Genomic DNA, 20,344 nt, shown 5'->3' with positions numbered 1-20,344 from the left:
GCCGTTATTAGCACTGATGGTGGAGGTTGGATGTTAACAGCTGTACAGCACCACTATGTTCAATCATCAGCTCCTATTATCGAGGTTTAAAAGGTGCATTTTACATCAGTATCCTGCATATTTCCTATAAACCGTTCCTTTACAAGGCAGTTACCATTAGCCACCTCGCCTGCTAGCCTGATCCTGACCATCTTGAACCTGCATATAGTGATTTCTGTTTGCATTTACATCTTTGGTTAATGCATTGACTCATTTTATAGTTTAGGAATATTATTCTCTATAAAAGTCACCTTTTCAATCATGACATTATATATACTCAAACAGACGGCTCAAAATCGTATCTCCTTTTACAAGAGTTAATCAGCCGGCATTTAGAGCGAGAACTGTAAGTTTATAGTGTAAAGCTATGTAAGTCAGCTCCTGGTGCGCAGCGCCTTCTAAAATGCAATGCTAATATATTCACAAGACAATTTGTAGCAGTTCCACATTCTGCTTGTACATTTATTAAGAACTGCTAGTTAGGGCACTAAAGCAGCTTGAAGGTCTGAATATTTAGCTTCACATTAAACAACATATTAACCCATAAAATAGACTGAGGACATAATAAAATACAGCCTGTGTATAGCTTGTGCTTATCAGACATACAGTGGGGCAAAAAAGTATTTAGTCAGTCAGCAATAGTGCAAGTTCCACCACTTAAAAAGATGAGAGGCGTCTGTAATTTACATCATAGGTAGACCTCAACTATGGGAGACAAACTGCGAAAAAAAAATCCAGAAAATCACATTGTCTGTTTTTTTAACAATTTATTTGCATATTATGGTGGAAAATAAGTATTTGGTCAGAAACAAAATTTCATCTCAATACTTTGTAATATATCCTTTGTTGGCAATGACAGAGGTCAAACGTTTTCTGTAAGTCTTCACAAGGTTGCCACACACTGTTGTTGGTATGTTGGCCCATTCCTCCATGCAGATCTCCTCTAGAGCAGTGATGTTTTTGGCTTTTCGCTTGGCAACACGGACTTTCAACTCCCTCCAAAGGTTTTCTATAGGGTTGAGATCTGCAGACTGGCTAGGCCACTCCAGGACTTTGAAATGCTTCTTACGAAGCCACTCCTTCGTTGCCCTGGCGGTGTGCTTTGGATCATTGTCATGTTGAAAGACCCAGCCACGTTTCATCTTCAATGCCCTTGCTGATGGAAGGAGGTTTGCACTCAAAATCTCACGATACATGGCCCCATTCATTCTTTCATGTACCCGGATCAGTCGTCCTGGCCCCTTTGCAGAGAAACAGCCCCAAAGCATGATGTTTCCACCACCATGCTTTACAGTAGGTATGGTGTTTGATGGATGCAACTCAGTATTCTTTTTCCTCCAAACACGACAAGTTGTGTTTCTACCAAACAGTTCCAGTTTGGTTTCATCAGACCATAGGACATTCTCCCAAAACTCCTCTGGATCATCCAAATGCTCTCTAGCAAACTTCAGACGGGCCCGGACATGTACTGGCTTAAGCAGTGGGACACGTCTGGCACTGCAGGATCTGAGTCCATGGTGGCGTAGTGTGTTTCTTATGGTAGGCCTTGTTACATTGGTCCCAGCTCTCTGCAGTTCATTCACTAGGTCCCCCCCGCGTGGTTCTGGGATTTTTGCTCACCGTTCTTGTGATCATTCTGACCCCACGGGGTGGGATTTTGCGTGGAGCCCCAGATCGAGGGAGATTATCAGTGGTCTTGTATGTCTTCCATTTTCTAATTATTGCTCCCACTGTTGATTTCTTCACTCCAAGCTGGTTGGCTATTGCAGATTCAGTCTTCCCAGCCTGGTGCAGGGCTACAATTTTGTTTCTGGTGTCCTTTGACAGCTCTTTGGTCTTCACCATAGTGGAGTTTGGAGTCAGACTGTTTGAGGGTGTGCACAGGTGTCTTTTTATACTGATAACAAGTTTAAACAGGTGCCATTACTACAGGTAATGAGTGGAGGAAAGAGGAGACTCTTAAAGAAGAAGTTACAGGTCTGTGGGAGCCAGAAATCTTGATTGTTTGTTTCTGACCAAATACTTATTTTCCACCATAATATGCAAATAAATTGTTAAATAAACAGACAATGTGATTTTCTGGATTTTTTTTTCTCAGTTTGTCTCCAAAGTTGAGGTCTACCTATGTTGTAAATTACAGACGCCTCTCATCTTTTTAAGTGGTGGAACTTGCACTATTGCTGACTGACTAAATACTTTTTTGCCCCACTGTATTTCAGACTACTGAAACAGTGCTCTCAGTGCCAGGCACCTGGGGCTCACCTCCCTAGTATACACCAAAGGGTAGACCTATACGGTTTCTGGAGAAATCACTTATAGAGGATCAGATCTGTGTACTCCAATGCAAAGCCTGATATACTGATGTCCTGAGCTGCAGATTCTACCTTCTGAATATATGTTTTTGAGGGTATTTCCATCTTAAATATAAATGGCACATTGAGAAGATATGCCAATAATGTCTGACTATAAATCAAAGAAAGATTGGGAATCTTTGTAGTGAATAAGCGCTTTGGAAAGTGGTGTGAATGGCACCCGCGGCACATCTGATGAAGGTCAATGTGCCCGAAACGTACTGCACTGCTTGTGGGAATATACTTACCAATAGATCGTATTGACACGTTTTCTCTACTATGATTGGCACATTCTTCACTATCTGCTTCATATGGGTTGGGAACCTACTTGTGCACCGATATAACAGAAGTGCCGTGTCCTCTTCAACATTAATGTCTGGCTGGTGCATGTCTTACCTTGAAATCTATTTTTTTGGAAGCATTGGGGGTCATATGACCTTAATTCACTAATTCACAGTGTCATTGCCACTTTGGTTGCTACAGTGGGGTCTAACACATGTCACACAATTGGTATGAGTTACAGTAGTAGACTTTTCAGCCTCATATATCTTCTCTGCCATGAGAACCTTAGAAGTTTTATAAATTTGATCAATTCTAACCCTATCACCCCACTTTTCATTGCAGTATTTGACACTACACCACACATCCATTATTAAATGGGTTGTCGACTACATTTTTACATAATAAGAATGAAGTATTAAAACAACAAAAATCTAATATTCACCTTTCAAATTCCAGCTGTTCCCACACACTGTTGCCGCCTGTCTTCTGGCCTCTTTGCTTTATCTTCCTGATTGTGAAGTCACCTGACTGCTGCAATTGATTAGTCACTGATCCATCCGAGTAACACTTACCACCGGAAGAGGGAGAAAAGAGATTGGTGGGGGCATAGGCAGCAGACTGGCAACTGCCCGTTATGGGAATATTCATTCTTTGTTGGTTTATTACGCCCATATGCTCATTCTTAATATAAAAAATGTAGTGGACCACCACAAGTATTTGTAAAAATAGATGGGATTGTTCTACCAAAAATTAGAATGGATATCGTATTGTTCGCATCACCAGAATAAACACTTTTCAATCATGAAATGTCTTGTAGCTTTTTTAAGAAATGGTTTCTTCACATGTCAGAGACATTATAGAAACTCTGATGGGATTCCACACAAAACATATTAACCAAGTAAAAGAAAACATATATTAGTTCCCACTTTTTAATGGACCCAAATTCTGTCTCAAACTGGCATATATGACTTGCTTCACATTTATTATGTGTTTCAGAGTTTGTGGTTCATGCAACAAGTGGGTATGGCTTAGAGAGAAACGGTAATGACTACATAAACAGTTGACATTATGTTGAAGATAACACCTCAAGAATTAACATTTGATCAATTGCAGCTATTTTTCTGTTTGGAGGACCCCATCCAAGCCGGTATGTAAGTATTCCATAGCTGGATGGGAGTTCTGCAAACCTTCTTACTTTTTGCTGCAATTCCCATTGCCTGTTCTTTATAGTTACATAGTTATTAAGGTTGAAGGAAGACTATAAGTCCATCTAGTTCAACCCATAGCCTAACCTAACAAGCCCTAACATGTTGATACAGAGGAAGGCAAAAAAAAACCCATGTGGGGTAGTCCCAGCACGGGACACAGCAATTATGGGAGGGATCAGACCAGGCCTTCAAATCGGAAGAGGCTCTGGGAATTCAAGGAAGTATGAGGTGGTTTGAAGGGGTTACATCTGCCAGCAAGGAACTACTGATCAAGGTCCTCTGGATTTATTCACTCAGCTGTAGTCACGAATATTACTAAATAACGCCTTGCTGCAAATATGCAGGTGTATACATTTATCAAAGCATTTACTAATGTTTTCCCATAATTTCCATGATTTAAACAGGAAACTCTAACTATTTAATGCTATATATAGTAATCATATGCTGTCCTGTGTGAGAAGAACCATTATACTCAGCCTATAGCTGAAATGCTTTTCCACAAAGTACATCTATCAACTAACTAGAGGATACATGTATGATTGCTGGAGACCTTGCCAATCAATGGAACAGGGTTGATGTTTCCCAAATTCTTCATACCCGCATGACCCCAGTGAGGGGCATTTGATTAGAGTGATGATTTAGCAAACTGGCTCACAGTGAGCCTATTTCCATTAGTCCCTCAGACTTTGATCTGGCAAGCTACTTGCGTGCTAAACAGTTACTTAGAAACCAAATGGAGAAAGAAGGGAATACTCAAAAAACTCCTTCAAGAATCTGCGGTTTAGTTATGTCTAGCAGAATACAACATGTTCCCCAGAAGGAGATATGGCGCACACCTCACCACAAAATGGAAATGTCAGTACTCGATAGATATCCTCACTGTTTGATAACAACTTAGGTTCTAATATATGAGTCGTAAGCCTACAACATACTGTACATCGGCTAGAATTGCTGATAGATTTATTTTACAGTTTTTTTCTTAGAACATTGTTGTGTTGTGTTCTATGAAAACACATGTTCTACTTTCCCACGATTTTATGGATTGGAAATTATGATTGTACCAAAGGTCAAAACGCGTTATCCTAAAAGTTAGGAGTTCACACACTGTGGACGCCGGATTTACTGAAATCAAGATCATTTATTCTTACAGGCTGCAGGATGAGCATGTCTCCAAATTATGGTCTGTAAATGATGTGGCTGATTGTTTTCCTCCTCAATTATTATCTGAAAAGAATATGCGTTAAATCTATTTCTCACAGAAGAATGTGGAACATGAGAAGAAGTCAGAATGTCCTCGGAGTTGTATTTCAGCAGATCATTTCAATTCATCACACGTCTCATCCCTATTTCAAGGCTACAGAATCACTAAGTCTCTCCTACATACATTCTCCAAATTATTTGCATGCATTATGGACTGGGAAAGACATTTATTGCTGCCCACAAGGTTATGGAACAAGCAAATTGACTGTTTAATATCCCGCTTTCAGTGATGAAATTGGTAATCATCTAAGTGAAATTAATATGAAAATGAAGAAAACCCAAGAACAGAAGCTTTCTTACAGGAAAACATCAAGTAACCCAGTCTTATAATATTTAGGGTGACAACACAACAGTTTATGGTAAATAATAAAAAGTAATATAACTCTTCAGTCTGGGCAATGGGGCATATTTATAAATGTGATCATAGCTGCACTGAAAAAGAGCGACCTTCTGGCTGAGAGTCATAATGTTTGAAGAGGGCTCCTAACTTATTTGTTAAACCCCATTTCACTCCTTATCACAGCTACATAGAAGGGAGCTGTGATGGGGATACCGGGATAGAGAGGGGCCAGAAGATCGCGGCGTCTGATTTCATGAAATCCTGCTCTGGTTGGAAGTACTTCACCATCGTATTATACAGTGCAAGTTTTTTTCCTTCCTGGCAGTGCAAAGGTTAATCTGTTCAGTTGAAGCTTCAGGAACTTTTCTACCTTGATTGTCTCAGCTGTTCAGTGTTGGACACTCCCCTCTGCTATACATGCTGGAGAACTGACCTGAGATAGGAGTATTGGCAGTGGATGCAACCTAGGTCTCTAAAGTGGGGGAGACACGAGAATCTAGTTTTTTTTTATCCCCCCACTGTGATCCAACCCTTCTTTCCTTACTTTATCTTACACAAGAGTCTTGACAACAGGAGTTTAGCATGCAAGTTACACACTGGGCAAACTATTTGTTAGCAAATTCTGCCACAATTTTATTTTGTGTTCTGCTCTTGAACAAGTGAAAAAGGAAAGCAATGATTGGTTGTAACATAGACAGTTTTCCTACCCAATCATATCTACTTGTGACTGTAATTATTTTCTTTAAGTCAAAACATAAATTGGTTTCCAATAAGGATAGAAAATATACAGCTTCCCTATATTACACCTTAAAAAGTAGGTTGTCAGTTTCTCCCCATAGTTGATAAATCTGGTTTAAAGCAAAGCCATATCAATAAATGAATTGCGATAGATGCAACTCTAGTCTCGTCTAGCTAGCAGCAGTTTAACCCCTTAGAAGTCACTGTCACGCTATTGTTACAATGGCACTTAAACAGTTGGAAATGGGGTAATAGATCTCATTGAACACCCTTCACTTCTCACAATTCGGTATTGGGGTCTTTTGAAGGCCTCCTGTATCTGCCATGTTTGTACATCTATGAAAGCCAGTTTGTGGCTGGAGATTGGTAATTTTACAGCATTGATTTATTTATTATGCTTTGGTTATATGGCGCCATCATATTCCACAGCACTTTACCGACATTATCATCCTTGTCCCCATTGGGGCTCACAATCTAAATTCCCAATTAGTATGTCTTTGGCGGAAACCAGAGGAAATCAACACAAACACAGGGAGAACATACAAACTCCTTGCCGGTCATTTGTGGGATTTGAACCCAGGACCCCAGCACTGCAATGCGACAGTGCTAACTACTAAGTCATCGTGCTGCACAAGGCAGAATTACAGTGCATTGCACTTGTGATCAAAGTTCATTTTCTTAGAGGCACAAAAAATAAAACATGGAAAAAACCTTTAAAAAAAGAAAATTTTTTTTTTTTTGCTTCTTCTGGAACATAAATAAAATTTAAAACATAAAAAATGTTTGCATGTCTTATTTTGCTGCATGTATAATAGTCTAAACTAATAAAACCCAATAATATTTGCAGCATCTCATACATTGAATGTTGAAAAAAAACTATAGAAGTGCTATTTTTTCCCAGCTGAATGGTCAGATCTGGACTGAACTTGACGTCTCCTATGTTCCTGCCTTGATTAATACGGTTGACATCATCCACACAATCATCTGTGCAGCCCTTATCATAGAATCATATACACTCCTAGAATGTTGGATGGGACCTCCAGGGTCATCGTGTCCAACCCCCTTTCACTAAACCATCTCAGACAGATGTCTGTCCAGCCTCTGCAGATTTCCATTACAGGAGAGCTCACCACCTCTTGTGATCCCTACTGTGCAGATATGAGAGATAAACAGACTGCGGATGAAGTAGGAGACCACAGACACGTCAATCAAGACAGAAGATGCAGCGATTGTCGGGACAATGATAAAAGGCACTGTCCCGGGTGTACAGGGTAGTTGTGCTCTTATGAAGAGGTTGCAGGAAAGGTGCCTGGAAGGTGGAGGATATAGTTTATATAGAAAAAACCTGGGGATGGGATCCCTTTAAATGTCAATACTATCTATTGTTACTGGGAAGAGCCTGATATAATGTCTTGTGCAATTAAAATCCTACTAAACATATTAGGCTCATTTGCTCATAGCTGTGTACAACACCGTGATCAATAGTACTGTTCTGCTTGGCAGTAAGGCTATCATTCTTCGGAGAGTGTGTTTCATTAGCTGTACAAATAAGAAATGCCAAGGCAAACACTGAATGCTTAACATGCACTAAAACACCTTATTTTAGTAGGAAAAAAATTAACCCTGCATCTCATCAGCCGCAGCGGGCAAGTCATGAGGACTACTTGTATAATACTGTACGTCCCGATATCTACAGTCACAGCCAGCGTAGCACAACAAAGCTTATATAATGCATGGTCCTACTCTAGTACATCAGGGCACGATGGGATGAGCTGAGATGAAATAATATTTGGATTGTGTGGCATTGCTGATAATTACATCGGTAAATGTTTGCTATCTGTATGCCGCTCTGAACACCTATCTCTTTGGTGCTTCAGGATTCTTCTTATATTTCATGCAGTATTTAGAATTTTATTTTACCACCATTAAGATCTTTGTTTGTTGCCAGTGAATGTGATTATTCACATGCCTTAACTTTACTACAATCCTATCCAGTCCATGTCCAGACTCATGCAATCATCTACTGTAGTGATACCTTGTGGCAAACTGTTCTACAAGAGAGAGATTTGTGCTAATGATGCATAAATTAGAGATGAGCGAATCCATCTATGGAGGATCGAGCTTGAGTTGTATTTTCTGAAATTTGTGGGTTTCACACAGATTTGAACACTTTGAGACTTGATTTGCAGTTCACACACCGCTGAGGCATCAGACAGCAAGCTAATGTCATTCTGTATTTCTGCTTGGGCCTCCTCATAATGCCATGCAGCTATGACATCTTATGGATTATCATACCTTGTCCAGAGGTGGTCATTATCTGGACCTTCACAGATCAGCAGTTTACTGTTGAGCACAGTTTGGACGGAAGAGTAATTTTCCATCTCTAGAGTCACTGAGTAAGTCTCTCTCTTCTGTAAAGTGTAAGCTCTTAAGGCCACCAATGTCCCTTCTCTCTCTCGCTTATTAAATGTAAGATCTTATGGTCAGCTGGGTCTTCTCTCCTATAGAGTGTAAGATCTTATGGTCAGCTGGGTCTTCTCTCCTATAGAGTGTAAGATCTTATGGTCAGCTGGGTCTTCTCTCCTATAGAGTGTAAGATCTTATGGTCAGCTGGGTCTTCTCTCCTTATAGAGTATAAGATCTTATGGTCAGCTGGGTCTTCTCTCCTATAGAGTGTAAGATCTTATGGTCAGCTGGGTCTTCTCTCCTATAGAGTGTAAGATCTTATGGTCAGCTGGGTCTTCTCTCCTATAGAGTGTAAGATCTTATGGTCAGCTGGGTCTTCTCTCCTATAGAGTGTAAGATCTTATGGTCAGCTGGGTCTTCTCTCCTTATAGAGTATAAGATATTATGGTCAGCTGGGTCTTCTCTCCTATAGAGTGTAAGATCTTATGGTCAGCTGGGTCTTCTCTCCTATAGAGTGTAAGATCTTATGGTCAGCTGGGTCTTCTCTCCTATAGAGTGTAAGATCTTATGGTCAGCTGGGTCTTCTCTCCTTATAGAGTATAAGATCTTATGGTCAGCTGGGTCTTCTCTCCTATAGAGTGTAAGATCTTATGGTCAGCTGGGTCTTCTCTCCTATAGAGTGTAAGATCTTATGGTCAGCTGGGTCTTCTCTCCTATAGAGTGTAAGATCTTATGGTCAGCTGGGTCTTCTCTCCTTATAGAGTATAAGATCTTATGGTCAGCTGGGTCTTCTCTCCTATAGAGTGTAAGATCTTATGGTCAGCTGGGTCTTCTCTCCTATAGAGTGTAAGATCTTATGATCAGCAGAGTTCTCTCACTCTAATGGAAAGTGTAAGCGCTTATGATCAGCGTAGTCCTCTTTCTCTCACTGTCTTTCTCCCATAGAGTGTAAGCTCTTTTCAGCAGCTGGTTCCTGTCTCTCTACTGTAGAGTGTAAGCTATTATGGTCAGCGATGTTTTCTATCTACTGTAGAGTGTAAGCTCTTATGGTCAGCGAGGTCCTCTCTCTCTACTGTAGAGTGTAAGCTCTTATAGGCAGTGGGGTCTTCTCTCTCTCTACTGTAGAGTGTAAGCTTTTATGGTCATCAGGGTCCTCTCTCTCTTATATAGCTTAACCTCTTATAGTGAGTAGGGTCCCCTTTCTCCTATAGAGTGTAAGCACCTATAGGTAGTGGGGTCCTCTCTCTTTCTCTCATACAGTGTAAGCTTGAATGACCAGCAGGGTCCTCTCTCTTTCATGTAGAATGTGAGCTTTATGTTCAGAGAGGTCATCTCTCCTCTCTCTCTTTTATAGAGTTCAAGCTCTTATGGTCAGTGACTCAAATTTCTTGAGAAAATTTGGCAAAGCTAGCGAATTCAAATTTCAAAAGCTCTGTATACAATCGTAGCAAACTCAGCAGTGAGAAAACTTAAAGCAGATCTGTCACCAGATTTGACAGAAAAAACGGCATACATTATGCAATAGAGCTCAAAAACTCATAGACCCGATGAGGCTGTTGTACTTATTTTGAAAATTCATTTCAGAATGACTGCATAATCCTAATATTAAAATATGCATTGTATTAGTCCAGCTATGTTCAGCCCTCACCCACCCAGCCTGACTGACAGCTGCAGCTTGTGCTGCGTAGCGGCCGCAACACCAGAGAAGGAGGATTCTGATGAGCTGTCAATCAGACTGATTGGGCATATATCAAGTTTAAACTTTCAAAAAACATTGTATGACTATTATAACATGTATTATACAGTAGTAAATGTAGATTTAAGAGCTATTTAGTAACGTGTGCTGCTTTTATTGTGACAGATCCTCTTTGAGCCCTGTTCACTCTAGGGTATACTAAATGGTATACTAAATTAATATATTACAAATATTTATCTGCTACAAAGTTATATACTCATTATTACAAGCCCACCTAGTTCTATCTATCATCATGTATATCCAGAGAAAGACATACAAAATCCTACTGCAATAAATGAAAATGATTCTCATGAAATCCTTCCCATCAAGCATGGGTAGAACAATCCTTGAGCCCATTCATTCATGAAATCTTCAGCATCAGAGCAAGATATTAAAAAATAATACAGCCTTACCTGGAACCACCTCAAATAAGAATTTCCCTGGACTTTCCTCATTAAATGGATGCTCCACTACTCTGTTTCCAGGCAGAAAGATGGTGCCCTAAAAGTAAAATGAGGCAATATTATATATTAGCCGATACTATAATTCACTCAGAATTGTTTCGACGACCAGCTTATAATTGATAAATATGTATTTGGAACTCAAAAGTTTACACTTTATCTTAGCGGTCCTAATTATCATCACACCTGATTCCTCCAATACAGATGCAAGGCAAAACTAGTGAAAGCTCCAACATCTAAGTAAATATCATTGGCTTTGTTTCAATGGGTAGATATCTTTTGTATGATCAAGGCGCAGGAATTTTGGCTTTTTTCTTGACTTGTAAGGAAATTTTAAATTTGCTGATACTTTTGCAATGTCGGTTCATTTTATAATATTGTTTCAAATGCAATACACAAGCAATAATTTGTTTAATTTTTTATGTTAATATATTTTTAGTTTAATTGTTAAACTTCAATTTATTTTATTTAAGAGGGTTTCTTTTCTTTGCTCTTACTCAAAAGCTAAACCTGTCACATTATAAAAACTGGCATATTTTTAAAGTACTTTAGTCAAAGGTGAGCAAAAAATACAGCATCCTTATATTAAACAAATAGAAAAGTATATATTCAGCACCTTACACCTTTCACACCTTAAATTCCAGACATCTTCTAATGTAAATTTTACCTAACTTTATATATGACTTACTGACTGGCAATGCCTCATAGTAATATGTACAGTCAGGTCTTTCTGCAGTTCTGCTCTTTTGTGGCACTTAAAGGTAATACTGCTAAGTAGAATAACAGCCAACAAGAAATTAAGCTGCTTTGATCCTAATGTCTAAACTTTAAGTCACAAATAAAGAATGGAGCAAGCCAAAATCACAGGCTCAAGTCATGTCTGGCTGCCTATATATAGTTATCACTCTTTCCATTTACCATCCGTGCATAGGCCAGTTGTTCTCGACTCGACAGATGGCTGGAATTTGGGTTTTGCCATCTCTGCCAAGTTCATAACAGATGCGATAATTGTGGCAGGTGGTTTGATTCACGTTTGCTTAGGATTAAATACTTTTGGATGTTTTTCAATGACAAACATTTTCATAGATCAGTGAAATTAGATATCATATATGAAATTCCATATGCTGGTACTTTGATATACTAATTTATTAGAAAAAAATCATCATATGTTTGAACTTATGGAAGAATTTCTACAAGCTATGCTATCTCCTAAATACCATACTGCAGTACATCTAAGAAAATTGATGACTTATTCTAGGTGATTTGTCCTCTGGCTAAAGGAAGAACACTGTAGTGTTTAATATATATTATGTGATGAGATGTTGCAGCTGAATAATGGTCCATAAGCCACAAGCCATGAAGAAGATTCCATAGTGACTATGAGAATGGTTATGGTGTCTCATAACAATCAACTTTAGGACTGATGGCCAAGTGCTGAGATCTCATCTCCTGAGATCTTGATGCCGAGATCTCCATATGCGCATGCGCCGCCCCCCCGAAAGCCATTTTCCCAGAGTCCACTGCATAGGAAACCATGGAACTGCAGGGGCTCTGGTCTTTCACCAAATGTCGGCAGAGGCCCCGCAGCAGCAGACACCACCCACAGCACCAGACACCACCCACAGCAGCCGACACCACCCGCAGCAGCATGCTGCACTTCTGAACACCCCCTGCAGCCTGCAGAAACACGCCACTCTTTCCTCCTCCAACCGCAACCCTGGGACCCTGCTCCATGTCGGCCGGTAAGGTATATCCACATTACAAGATGCACCCCCATTTTTGTCCCAAATTTGGGGGGGGGGAAATGCGTCTTGTAATCCGAAATATATGGTACCTTCCCAACAAAATTATTATAGCAGAACTTTAATCATTTTTCTAACTCACTCTATAAGTGATTTTTGCAGCAAGGACCACCCAAAGTTTTTGCCGCAGGCTGCACTAAACTAAGCTGTGTCTTTCTCCTTCTGTCTTTGGTGCAGGAACGAGCACATTACGGTTTTACAGCGCTCATTCCTTAGCTAAAAGTGACAAGCTGGACGCTGTATATTTCAGTGTAGTCCCAGCACAGACTTCCCTCAGACTTTGGGCAGTCCATACTCTGGGTTCTCAGCAGAAGTCACTAATAGAGCAGAGTCTTGCACTATAATAATTTTCTTATTAAAATGTAGGTACACTTTAAAGGTGTAGTATATGATACAGTCGTAGACTTTACGGTACTTGGATGTAATTAATTTGAAAAGAGGGTTAGAACGGCTTGGGTATGATGAAGCACAAAAGTCTGACAATAAGAGTCACAGATGAAAGAGTAGTTTGGTGCAAAGCCAAGCAAGGATTGACTTGGTATAAGAGAAGTGGGTAGCTTTGGTTACAAATCTAGACCTGGGTAAGTAGGAAAGTTATTAAAGTTTGGATTCTTTTTTTTTTTTTTAAGTCTATTAACCTAATGGTATATTAGTCAAATCTATAAAAGATGCTTTGTCTGTAACTATCAACATATTGGTTTCATTCTCTGGACCAAAATATGAAAAACAAATAAAGGAAATGATAAAAATAGTATGTTTAAATGTTTATTTAACACATTTTCCTACAATATATTCTCTTTTGGCTATGATACAATAGATTCATCATTTTATAATTTGCATACTTAAAAGAAGAATTTGGAATAAGCATCTGTTACACTAAATAGACTTGTTTGACTGAAACAAAAGAACAAATGTCAGTTATATTCATTGCAAATTGCAAGTTTTGTGGATTCTCACATAGTATTGCTGAACATGACAATACAAATTAATTGTATAAGGTGCGTGTTCACAAATTGTAATTTAACAGGGGGCTGGCCTGAATGAAAAAAAAAGCAATAAATTCAATACTGGGATTTATGAGATACTAACCTGCAGAATTTAGGAACTAGAGGAATGTCTTTACATTTCTTTAATGCTGTAGGGTCTTATTTACACGTAGCATAAAAATTGTGCTTTTTTCCAATGTGTTGTTTTCTGGTCAAAAAATCTGCTGTCCAAACAAAGTGGATGTGATGTCATGAAAATTCATGCCCAGTGTGCATTTAAAGGGAATCTGTCAGCAGGTTTTTGCTATGTAATCTGAGGACAGAATGAGGTAGGGGGTTAAAAGACTGAATTCAGCAATGTATCACTCAGGTTTTATCACTAAGAAATGATCAGTGCTGTTATTTTTCTTCTCTTACAGGTTGAGTTAGGGGCTTATACACAGCATTATAGAATGCTGTAAATCAGCCCTCAAAGATGGTGGCTGTAACTCCTATTGGCCAAACCTGGTGACAGGTTCCCTTTCAGCAATCCCCTCCTGACCCATCCTGGTTCTCATCCTCTGATTCTAAATTAATATGATTCCCTAGGTCAGTACAAGTACATGTGTAGGATTTCTTTTATTTAAGTGGTGAAAAAAATTCCACACTTTGTAAGGAAAAATGTTTTGCTTATGTTGCCATTTTTTGAAATCTGTAGTGTTATAATATTTCGGGATCTGGGGCCGGGTGATGGCTTATTCTTTGCGTCCTGAGCTGATGTTTTTATTGATTTCATAATGACCAGGCCAATTTTTGCAATTCTGACCACTGTCACTTTATGAGGTTATAACTCTGGAACGCTTCAACGGATCCCGCTGATTCTGAGATTGTTTTTTCGTGACATATTGTACTTCATGGTAGTGGTAACATTTCTTCGATATTACTTGCGATTATTTATGAAAAAAACGGAAATATGGCGAAAATTTTTAAAATTTTGCAATTTTCAAACTTTGTATTTTTATGCCCTTAAATCAGAGAGATATGTCACGAAAAATAGTTAATAAATAACATTTCCCACATGTCTACTTTACATCAGCACAATTTTGGAAACAAAATTTTTTTTGTTAGGGAGTTATAAGGGTTAAAAGTTGACCAGCAATTTCTCATTTTTACAACACCATTTTTTTTTAGGGACCACATCACATTTGAAGTCATTTTGAGGGGTCTATATGATAGAAAATAATGAAGTTTGACACCATTCTAAAAACTACACCCCTCAAGGTTCTCAAAACCACATTCAAGAAGTTTATTAACCCTTTATGTGCTTCACAGGAACTGAAACAATGTGGAAGGAAAAAATGAACATTTAACTTTTTTTTGCAAACATCTTAATTCAGAACCATTTTTTTTATTTTCACAAGTGTAAAAACAGAAATGTAACCATAAATTTTGTTATGCAATTTCTCCTGAATATGCCAATACCCCATATGTGGGGGTAAACCACTATTAGGGCGTACCGCAGAACTTAGAAGTGAAGGAGCGCCGTTTGACTTTTTCAATGCAGAATTGGCTGGAATTGAGATCGGACGCCATGTCACGTTTAGAGAGCCCCTGATGTGCCTAAACAGTGGAAACTCCCCACAAGTGACACCATTTTGGAAACTAGACCCCTTAAGGAACTTATCTAGATGTGTGGTGAGCACGTTGAACCCCAAAGTGCTTCACAGAAGTTTATAACGTAGAGCCGTGAAAATAAAAAATCGCTTTTGTTTACACAAAAATGATCTTTTCGCCCACAAATTCTTATTTTCACAAGGGTAACAGGAGAAATTAGACCACAAAAGTTGTTGTGCGATTTCTCCTGAATACGTCGATACCCCATATGTGAGGGTAAACCACTGTTTGGGCGCACCGCAGAGCTTGGAAGTGAAGGAGCGCCGTTTTACTTTTTCAATGTTGAATTGGCTGGAATTGAGATTGGACGCCATGTCGCGTTTGGAGAGCCCCTGATGTGCCTAAACAGTGGAAACCCCCCACAAGTGACACCATTTTGGAAACTAGACCCCTTAAGGAACTTATCTAGATGTGTGGCGAGCACTTTGAACCCCCATGTGCTTCACAGAAGTTTATAACGTAGAGCCATGAAAAAAAAAAAAAATTCCATTTTTTCTAAAAAAATGATCTTTTTGCCCACAAATTTTTATTTTCACAAGGGTAACAGGAGAAATTAGACCACAAAAGTTGTTGTGCAATTTCTCCTGAGTACGCTGATACCCAATATGTGGGGGTAAACAACTGTTAGGGCGCACCGCAGAGCTTGGAAGAGAAGGAGTGCCGTTTTACTTTTTCAATGTAGAATTGGCTGGAATTGAGATTGGACGCCATGTCGCGTTTGGAGAGCCCCTGATGTGCCTAAACAGTGGAAACCCCCCACAAGTGACACCATTTTGGAAACTAGACCCCTTAAGGAACTTATCTAGATGTGCGGCGAGCACTTTGAACCCCCATGTGCTTCACAGAAGTTTATAACAGAGAGCCGTGAAAAAAAAAATTGCATTTTTTCTACAAAAATGATCTTTTTGCCCACAAATTTTTATTTTCACAAGGGTAACAGGAGAAATTAGACCACTAAAGTTGTTGTGCAATTTCTCCTGAGTACGTCGATACCCAATATGTGGGGGTAAACCACTGTTTGGGCGCACCGCAGAGCTTGGAAGAGAAAGAGTGCCGTTTTACTTTTTCAATGTAGAATTGGCTGGAATTGAGATCGGACGCCATGTCGCATTTGGAGAGCCCCTGATGTGCCTAAACAGTAGAAATCCCCCACAAGTGACCCCATTTTGGAAACTAGACCCCCCATGGAACTTATCTAGATGTGTGGTGAGAACCTTGAATGCCCAAGTGCTTCACAGAAGTTTATAATGCAGAGCCGTGAAAATAAAAAATATTTTTTTTTCCACAAAAAAGAATTTTTAGCCCCCAAGTTTTTATTTTCACAAGGGTAACAAGAGAAATTGGAGAAGTTGTTGTCCAATTTATCCCGAGTATGCTGATGCCCCATATGTGGGGGTAAGCCACTGTTTGGGCGCACGGCAGAGCTCAGAAGGGAGGGAGCACCATTTGACTTTTTGAGCGCAAAATTGGCTGTCGTGTTTGGAGACCCCCTGATGTACCTAAACAGTGGAAACCCCCCAATTCTAGCTCCAACCCTAACCCCAACACACCCCTAACCCTAATCCCAACCTGATCCATAATCCTAATCACTAACCCTAACCATAATCACAACCCTTACCCCAAAACAACCCTAATGTCAACCCTAACCATAACCCTAATCAAAACCCTAAATCCAACACACCCCTAATCCTAATCTCAACCCTAACCTCAAACCTAACCCTAATCCCAATACACCCCTAATCACAACCCTAACCTTAACCCTAATCCCAAACCTAACCCTAATCCCAAGCGTAACCCTAATGCCAACCCTAACCCTAATACCAACCCTAATCCAAACCCTAACCCTAATCCCAGCTCTAACCCTAACTTTAGCCCCAACCCTAGCCCTTACTTTAGCCCCAACCCTAACCCTAGCCCTAAGGCTACTTTCACACTTGCGTCGTTTGGCATTCCGTCGCACTCCGTCGTTTTGGACAAGAAACGGATCCTGCAAATGTGCCCGCAGGATGCGTTTTTTGCCCATAGACTTGTATTGCCGACGGATCGTGACGGATGGCCACACGTCGCGTCCGTCGTGCACTGGATCAGTTGTGTTTTGGCGGAGCGCCGGCACAAAAAAAGTTCAATGAAACTTTTTTTGTACGTCGCATCCGCCATTTCTGACCGCGCATGCGTGGCCGTAACTCCGCCCCCTCCTCCCCAGGACATAGATTGGGCAGCGGATGCGTTGAAAAACTACAGCTGCTGCCCACGTTGTGCACAATTTTCACAACGTGCGTCGGTATGTCGGGCCGACGCATTGCGACGGCCCCGTACCGACGTAAGTGTGAAAGAAGCCTAACCCTAAATTTAGCCCCAACCCTAACCCTAAATTTAGCCCCAACCCTAGCCCTAACCCTAGCCCTAACCCTACCCCTAGCCCTATCCCTAACCCTACCCCTAACCCTACCCCTACCCCTACCCCTAACCCTACCCCTAACCCTACCCCTACCCCTACCCCTACCCCTAACCCTACCCCTAACCTTACCCCTAACCCTACCCCTAACCCTACCCCTAACCCTACCCCTAACCCTAACCCTACCCCTAACCCTACCCCTAACCCTAACCCTACCCCTAACCCTAACCCTACCCCTAACCCTAACCCTACCCCTAACCCTAATTTTAGCCCCAACTGCTGTTCTCCTGCCGGCCGGCAGATGGAGACAGATGGCGGGCGCACTGGGCATGCGTCCGCCATGTTCTTCTGCCGGCGGCCAGGAGGAGCAGCAAGAGGATCCAGGGACCTAGGTGAGTATGCTAGGGTCCCCGAATCCCCCTATTTCTCTGTCCTCTGATGTGCGATCACATCAGAGGACAGAGAATTACACTTTACTTTTTTTTTTTTGCGGTCGCCGGTAAACAGTTAATTACCGGCGATCGCAAAACAGGGGTCGGTAATACCGACCCCGATCATACTCTTTAGGGTCTCGGCTACCCCCGGCAGCCGAGACCCCAAAGATTCTCCCGGTGCCGGCCGGCGGGCGCACTGCGCATGCGCCCGCCATTTTGAAGATGGCGGCGCCCACCGGGAGACACGAGGAGCATCGGGGGAGCTAGGTGAGTATTGGGGGGCCACCTGGGACCCCTTTTCTCTGTCCTCCGATGTGCGATCACATCGGAGGACAGAGAAATTAAAAAGAGATCGCGTTTTTTTTTTTGTTTTTTTTTGCGATCGCCGGTAAACGGTTAATTACCGGCGATCGCAAATGCGGGGTGGGTTAAAAAAACCCCGAATCATGTTCTCTGGGGTCTCGGCTACCCTCGGCAGCCGAGACCCCAGAGAAAATCGGCCTCTGAGGGGCGCTATGGACTTTTTCCACAGCGCCGTTAATTAACGGCGCTGTGGTTTAAGTACCCTTAGCGGCCGCCGTTAAAAGGCGTATCGGCGGTCGCTAAGGGGTTAAGGGTAGATATGATGTTTTGATCGCCTATTCTTGCATTTTATTGTAATTCTGACAATTTTGTTTCCTCATTATTTCATTTAATGATCCAATTATTTTTTCTTTATTTTTTGGTAGATCGGACATTTCTGAACACAGTGATACTAAATATGCGTATTTTTTATTGTTTTATTTTAAATAGGGCAAAGGGGGATGAATTGAACTTTTGTGTTTTTTTATTTTCTTCACACTTTTAAAACAATTTTTATTAAAAACATTTTACTGACTTCAATAGTTCCCTTAAGAGACTTGAAGCTGCGATCATCCGATTGCCTGTGCTACATACAGCAGTGCACCAGCACTGCTATGTATAGCAGAAATCACTATCTCCTAACAATCAACTAGCTGGTGTTCACAGGAGATTAACAATGAGAGGCACTGGAGTTTTCTGCAGATCTCCAGCTGTCATGAAAGCCAATCGGCGCCCCGTGACCACGTGACAAGGGCACAGATGGGAGGGATTTGTGACACGCTTATGGCTGGTTTGTTTTAAATCCTGTTGGGGATTATAAAGTTAATTTTTTCCCTGCATCGTTCAGCTAAGTACAGGCACCAGGCAGGTTATTAATGCTATTGATTGAGTAAAGCTAGACTAGATTGAGTAAGGTTAGACTAGGTTGGTACTTTTATGCCTACACTAGAGTTTAAATACAGAAACGTTTGTCCAGAAGGCCTTATTGACCCCAAAATGCGTAGTTCACAAATGTCCATGAACGAAAGCACTTACGACTTTTTTTCTGAGACCCTACACTGAGGTTTTTTGGTTGCTCTTTTGTACAGTAATAAAGTACAGGATTTCTTAATATTATTAGATTACTAGATGGTGGCCCAATTCTAACTCATCGGGTATTCTAGAATATGCATGTCCACGTAGTATATTGCACAGCCCACTTAGTATATTGCCCAGTCACGTAGTATATTGCCCAGCCACGCAGTATATTGCCGAGCCACGTAGTATATTTCACAGCCACGTAGTATATTGCCCAGCCACATAGTATATTGCCCAGTCACATAGTATATTGCCCAGCCACATAGTATATTGCCCAGTCACATAGTATATTGCCCAGCCACATAGTATATTGCCCAGTCACAGAGTATATTGCCCAGCCACGTAGTATATTGCCCAGCGACGTAGTATATTGCCCAACCACGTAGTATATTGCCCAGCCACGTAGTATATTGCCCAGTCACGTACTATATTGCCAAGCTACGTAGTATATTGCCCAGTGACGTAGTATATTGCCCAGCCACATAGTATATTGCCCTGTCACGTAGTATTACATGGGTCCTAGAACTTCCTTTTTTGCATTATTACCTCCTATACAGGACTATGGTTCAATTTGCAAAATGTGGGAACTGCCCTAAAAGTGGCTTCTCCACCAGGGACCAAGTGACCGTGAAGTCATGACAGGTCCTTCTCCCATACCATCCTTAGCACCGGAACCTGCCGCTTGCACTGCCGAGGACAGGACGACACGTCGGAGGGTGAGAATAACGTTTTTTTTATTATTATTATTATTTGTAACATTAGATCTTTTTACTATTGATGCTGCATACGCAGCATCACAAGTAAAGAGTTGGTCACACAGGGTTAATAGCTGCGT

General features: G+C 40.9%; 1 protein-coding gene across 2 annotated transcripts in view; it reads right to left on the bottom strand.

The window, feature by feature from the left end:
• The window catches only part of ARHGAP24 (Rho GTPase activating protein 24), an 896,906-nt gene that overhangs the window by 389,747 nt on the left and 486,815 nt on the right, over positions 1–20,344 (bottom strand). For both annotated transcript variants that reach the window (XM_069743298.1, XM_069743290.1), the window contains exon 3: positions 10,773–10,860. In XM_069743298.1, the coding sequence (XP_069599399.1) occupies positions 10,773–10,860 (88 nt within the window). The remainder of the gene's footprint in view (positions 1–10,772; positions 10,861–20,344) is intronic.

This window comes from Ranitomeya imitator, chromosome 1 (assembly GCF_032444005.1).
Source record: "Ranitomeya imitator isolate aRanImi1 chromosome 1, aRanImi1.pri, whole genome shotgun sequence".
NCBI classification, from domain to species: Eukaryota; Metazoa; Chordata; class Amphibia; order Anura; family Dendrobatidae; genus Ranitomeya; species Ranitomeya imitator.
This window is presented reverse-complemented; position numbering and strand designations above follow the sequence as displayed.